This window comes from Ananas comosus, linkage group 8 (assembly GCF_001540865.1).
Source record: "Ananas comosus cultivar F153 linkage group 8, ASM154086v1, whole genome shotgun sequence".
Lineage (NCBI taxonomy): Eukaryota > Viridiplantae > Streptophyta > Magnoliopsida > Poales > Bromeliaceae > Ananas > Ananas comosus.
The window spans coordinates 13,218,492-13,224,898 of record NC_033628.1 but is presented as its reverse complement, the minus strand read 5'-3'; the positions used below and the strand labels follow the sequence as shown (position 1 = coordinate 13,224,898).

The 6,407-nt window shown below is 39.7% G+C and overlaps 1 protein-coding gene across 2 annotated transcripts; it reads left to right on the top strand.

Moving 5' to 3' along the window:
- Positions 1,810–4,574, top strand: LOC109713692. 2 transcript variants are annotated; one of them, XM_020237868.1, is made up of 4 exons: positions 1,810–2,173; positions 2,276–2,414; positions 4,002–4,117; positions 4,207–4,574. In XM_020237868.1, the coding sequence occupies exons 1-4, from the start codon at positions 1,907–1,909 to the stop codon at positions 4,333–4,335; spliced, it is 651 nt and encodes a 216-aa protein (XP_020093457.1). In that variant the 5' UTR covers positions 1,810–1,906; the 3' UTR covers positions 4,336–4,574. The 2 variants fall into 2 exon arrangements, with proteins under 2 accessions (XP_020093457.1, XP_020093458.1); XM_020237869.1 differs by having other exon boundaries at positions 1,812–2,173; positions 4,002–4,087.

Below are 6,407 nucleotides of genomic sequence, written 5' to 3'. Positions count from 1 at the left end.
GGGCGACCGGCTTCGACCGGAGCTATTGCTGGCCCGGATGACGAAACCACCGAGGGCCGAGGCGTGGCGAAATTCGGCCCGAGCTTGACCTAACCATGTACGATCCGCCGAGTTGTCGGGAACAAATTAAATGTTTTATTTTATATTTAAATAATTATTTGAAAAGTTGAGAGCTTAGGCCATGTTTGTTTTCAAAAGATTGCAATGAGCAAAATTAAGGATGAAACGCGGAATAACACTCTAGGCGTAAGATTGTGAGTTTGTGTATGGCGTCAGCTAGCAATTTCGTTCTCTATCTCATAAAAGCTGCAGAACAGGCGTGTGCTAACAGCTCAACAAATTTCTATCTATACGGTCCTGTCCTAACAAATAAATTCTTAATAGTGATCAATCAAACTAGATCAAATCAACAGGACTCTCTTTTTTTTCTTATCTTGGGAGGGTTCTAGATGGCGGAAGGTTAAATCTCGCACTTGCATATTTATCATGTTTGATCGGCAGCCTTAATAGAAGGTTACTTTGGGTTGGAGCTTATTATGGAGCTAACGGGCACTAATCAAAAATTGGAAATAAAAAAAATTATAGCCCTTTTTGTACGATTATATACCCAATAATTTCTCTAGAAGAAAAGGATCATTAGCCTTTTGAACCTTAGCCAAAGGCTTGGGTCATATATATATATATATATATATATATATAGTCCGGCTATGGTACTTGTAAAAGCACCAAGCATTTGGTGCTTGTAAATTTTTTACCATTAGATCGACGCCTTTGATCATTTTTACCCGTTAGATTATACTATTTAACCAGCAACCCACTCAGCCCTAGGGAGCCCACATCATCCTAACCGCATATCACTTAATTCAATGGCTAAAAATCTACAAGCACCAATAGAGCCGCTATGCTTTTAAAAGTACCAAGTTATTAGTGCTTGTAAATTTTTAGCCATTGAATTAAGAGATATGCGGTTAGAATGATGTGGGTCCCCTAGGGTTTAGTGGGTGGTTGGTTGAATAGTATAATCTAATGGTTGAAAATGATCCGAAAAATAGATTTAACAGTAAAAAACTTACAAGCACAAGTGCTTGGTGCTTTTACAAGCACCATAGCTGAACTCTCTCTATATATATACATATATAGAGTTGGACTGGGCTACTATTAGTAGCAAAATTTTATTATTGCTATCAGTTTTTTAACCATTGGATCAACTCTTTTCATCATTTCTAACCATTGGATTAAATACTATAACCCAGTGAGGACCACTCAACCCTAGGGGAATCACTCAACTCGAACTGACTAATATCATTCTAACCTTACAATTTTTCATCCAAGAGTTAAAATCTTAATAGCAAAAAAAACGTTTTACTTTTAATAGTATTCCAGCCTAATTCTATATTATATATATATATATATATAGCATATAAAGTGCGAACCAAATGAGCCGTGGTTGCAGTTGCGGCACGCAATGCGCGCAACAATCAGGCCAGTAGACCCTAATTCTCACAATTGCGATACGGTTGCATTGAAGAGCATCAGTAGGTTAGAACCAGCATCAATCGATGGTGTTAAATTAAAAAAAAAAACAAAACAGATTTAGAATATAGGAAGGAGTAGTAATGACATATAATGAAATGAATAAAACAAAGGGAGACAAAAAGAAAAAAAAAAAAGGGAAAAATGCGTTGTTCCTCCTAATGGGCCGGGCCCGAGTAGGAAACATACAAAGCCTAGTCCCGACCCAAACCAAGAGAAACCCAATAACGGCCTACTACACTATAAAAGCCTATTTAGCCCAGCCCAAACACAGGTCCAAGTCAGGGAAACCCGGGAGTCGGTTGAGCCGCATTCGTCCTCAACGGCCGAGTTCGTTTACTACTGCTCATCGGAAAACCCTAACCCTAAACGTATGGCGGAGGGGGGTCTCGTCGTCGCCAACAACGAAACCATCCGATCCTTCCTACTCTCCGCCGCCACCCGATGCGGCGGCGGCGGCGGCGGCTCCCTCGGCGCCGAGCTCCGCGATCTCGCCTCGTACCTCTCCTCGCAGAGCTCCGTCCCCTATCGATCCCTCCGAGCCATTTGGTTCGCCATCCCCGCCGCCGAGCGGCCCCCACTCCGCCGCCTCTTCAATGGCGCCGACTTCGTCTTCTCCAGCCCTAAGCCTAGGGAGAAGGTGCGTACCCCCATTCGCGAAGGGTGCCCAAGTACTTGCTTCGTATTCTTCGTGTTGGATCTCATTTTTGGGTTTGTGATCGTGTTTGGTGGAGTGCGGTAGAGTGAGGAGTTGAAGGAGAGGCTCAAGAAGCTTGCTGAGATGGCGGAGAGGAGGGAGTACGCGGAGCTCGTGAAGGACGTCGCACCGAAGAAGGAGATCTCCGAGCCGTTCTCTTCTTACAAGGATCAGATTGGATTCGGTATGGATCCCTCTTTCCTTTTTCTACTTCTTATTGCGAGTATTTGTACATGTGTAAATCGCTACTGTTTATGCTGTAGAACTAAATATGAAAGAAGAGATTCGTGACTACAAACTACTGAATCAAACGGTTCCTTGTGGAAGGAGAGGAATCAAGTGACTAGTGTTGAGGTAAAAGTAAATTGAAAAAAAGAAGATAATCTATCAAAATCATAGAAGAGAAGGAACTAAAGATACAATTGGATGTTGTCTCGAATGGTATTGGTGATTGTATTTGCTGATCTAATATTTGAGAATGTGTTAGTCAAGTTTTAGCTCATACTGAGTAATCATATCAAATAGAATGAGATGGAGTCGAGATGTTCTGAGTTTTAGTTAGTGTTTTTTTTGGAGGGGAAACCTACAATTATTGGCATAGAATCACTAAATTCGGACTCTATTTAGTTTTCAGAGTGGTAATATGTAATTAATATGCATCAACTGCCTTCGCTTATGAGCTAATAAGAACATAGATTTCCAAGATAAGAAAGTAAACAAGGAGGAGCAAGCTGTGAAGCAGGAAAGGGCGGCTAAATTGGCTACTTGACCGATGGTCTACACGGTGGAGTAAAAATACTCCTGCCTTTTCTCTTTTACAGGGCTATGCCACTGTGCATCTAGTATTAGGTCTGGATTCCATAATCCTTAATGATGTATGGCTGTTGTACTCCCTTATTGCGTGAATTCCCCTTTTACCAATATGAAAATAGACTCTGGAAAAGAATGTCCTGGGTTCATTTGCAATGATTCAGTGCACCAATCATCATATAGAATGGCTCAGCATGATTATTGAGTTAGCGGTGCTCTAGTTCATGTCCTTAAATGAACTTCAGAAACGGGGAAATACCAGAAAACTTGCAAGTGTCCCTAAGCTGAGACTGCAGAACATAGAACAATCGTTTTGCAGCCATTAACTACCTGGATCTAGGAGATTTGTTGCTGGTTTTACTCATTCTAGGTTGTTTTATGAATGCAATCTTTGGAAATATGAGAAATTTTTAGGCTTACATGATTAATGAGATTGCCTCATATACAGAGCATCCATTAGGCTTCATAAAACAGGCTTGCTTTGTCACTGCTTCCTAACAAAATGCCAAATAATATGGCGTGTAAACTTATGCTCCTATGAAGCTAACTTTATGAACTTCGAAGGCTTGTTTTTTCAGTTCTGTGCGCGAGACGCTGAGACTTAGACTCTGTAACTGTACAATCCCATAATTCTGGATCCTTGGTAGGTTTGAGGTACTTAGATACTTCTGATATTCAGCTCTTACTTCGCTTCAGAAACAGGTTCTGCATAAGATGTACTACTATTAACCATTATATTCAGTTTATACCTCAAGTGCCCTTTTAATTATATGGTGGATTTGTTTACTCTCACATTCATGTGAAACTTCAAATACCTGGAAGCCAATGCTTGTTGAATGTTCTCTTTGTAGAGATTTCACTTTCACAGTGCAATAACAATTTTTGAGAAATGAAAGGATAGATGAGCCTTCGCAAGCATCCAAGTGAGCTATGTTTTTTTTTTTTTGTTTTTTCCCCACAGGTCTGCATGTTGTGCTGATGATGTTTACAGGCTACTTGGTTGGTTATGCTGCTTTCAGAGCCCTCTTCAATCATAGTGCAGTAATGGTAACTTCTGAAAGCGCCTGCCCTCTTAAGGGCAATTTCTAATTTGAAGCATCCCTTTATTCTAATTAGCAGAAGAGGACAATAGTCTTAAAATATGTCCGTGGTTTTTAAATTTGCAGAATGCTGCTGGAGGCATCTTAGGGCTGGTCTGTGGCATGCTCCTCGAAACCGTTCTTTTTATCATTAGAACTTCGAATCGAGATTTGGACTCTTCCAATTCAAATTCAAGATTAAAGAAGCACCAGTAACCGGTGGGGTTTTTTTTTTTTTTTTTGGCTATCCCATAATAGTCACAGTTTCACTTCTGTGCCATGTGATTGGTTGTTGTATATTTATCCTATGAAAGATGGAAATACACTGCAGAGTCAGTTGCTGTAGATTCCGACTTTCATTCTTAACTTAGTTGTAGTGCTCAACAATTTTAGTATATTCAATTGTTGTAGATTCCGTGGATGAAACTGGAAAGAAGCCAACACTTCTGTTTTTCCCTCTTAATTAAAAACCTCTTATATATATATGATGGACCCTATTTTAGCTGATAGGGACATAGAGGGAGGTATGTGGAGCATCAATCATGCAATTCCTCTCCTATCGTGATGGAATCATCGATACGGCTGAAATTTTCCTCTTTGCCTCGACATGGAAATTTTTGCAATAAACATGTTGAACTGTATCATTTACTAAATTCAATGCATTACATAAAAGTGAAGCTTTTTTTCTTTACCATGGAAATTTGTTGATTTCGGAGCTCATTCGATCACTAGGCAAATGATATCGAAAAATACATAAATGTTATTTTCTAGTACTCCAAATACTCTAGCAATGAAGTATTAATGAGGCCCTGCATTCGTCGCGATCGACGATTCGAAAGTGGGGCGGACATCAAAAACAAGCCTTGGGAAACGCGAAGGTCCGTGCTTCACCGATAGCATATGTAGCCTCTACTCTATAATATACACCACAATGATAAGGTTCTATTACTGTGTCTCACATACAACCCTATTCTTGAAATAATGATTGATATCTCATATTATTTATATAAAATTATATTTAATCCGGATAATCGAATCTACACAATTTCAACAAACCCGACCCTATGATATGAGAAAATCACGAAACTCTACAACCTCATCTTCCAAAATATTCAAGTCAGTCCAAAAAAATCACTAATCTACCAGAACAAGCCATCTTAATTGAAGTATTATGAGAACCCTACGTCTTCCAAGATTTATAATTTTATATTAGGCCTTTAAATGATCATAAAGCCATTTCCATGTTAAAACTTTTATTATGTGGTTTTAAACGACATCCGACGCATAAAATAACCTTGTCTCCTCCTCCCTTATCTCATCCTTCCATAACTTTTATCTAATTTATTTTTTAAATGGTATTTAGTAGCTTTTTTTTCGCTTTTCTTTTTTTTTCACGAGGTAATATCTGTATGAAGATAATTGAATAAACCTAAAGTCTCCATATTTTTTTCATACACTCTTGTCGTTCTTTATTTTGTTTTCTATTTCTTATTAGTTACGGTCTTCGATAAATTAATCTAATTATGTTAAAGAGTTCTTGCAAAAAATTGCTTCTTTATATCATATATAATCATGATAAAATTGCCTTAACTTAAATATTCCTAAGAAAGGTTCTCATATATATATACAAGATAGTGTGGTAATTATTGGATGTTCCTACATCTGTATGATCAAGAACATATACATATACACAACTTCTAATTTGATATTCTATGTTAAGTTACATATATGGAATGTTAGTCCACACAAACATCCATGCTTAGAGCGCGAGCTCGCTCCAGTGCTGCACCCCTCCGGGGCCGAGCAGTCCTATTCCAGGATCGAAACTCAAACATGTTCACATTATCACAAGTCCATTTAATAAGTTGTTCCGCCACTTGCTTAGTTTGTGGTTAACAGAGGACATTGTTGTACGCTAAGTATCCAATGAAGCGCGTACGCGTCACAGCTCACCGATCTTATGAGCTCTGCGGACAAGTAGAGATATGTGAGACGCATCTACTCATTGCGCGCTCCTGCTGCCCGCCCGGCCGGTCGCCCGCCCGATGGTGTCGTCGGCGCGACCCCACAAACTTCAAACTTAAGATCAGTCACTGTTGTCGGCTCCATCGGACATTATTCAATAGGGCTATCCATCATACCTAGCAAGCACATAGCCAAGGAAAACACAATCGAGGGGAAGCACAAACACCAGAATGTGGCAGCCCTACCAGGTGCAGCGTTCTGAAAAAACCCTCCCGTGCTCGTTTCCGCCAAGGTACTTACAAGTCTCGGCACCTTTCCTTGGC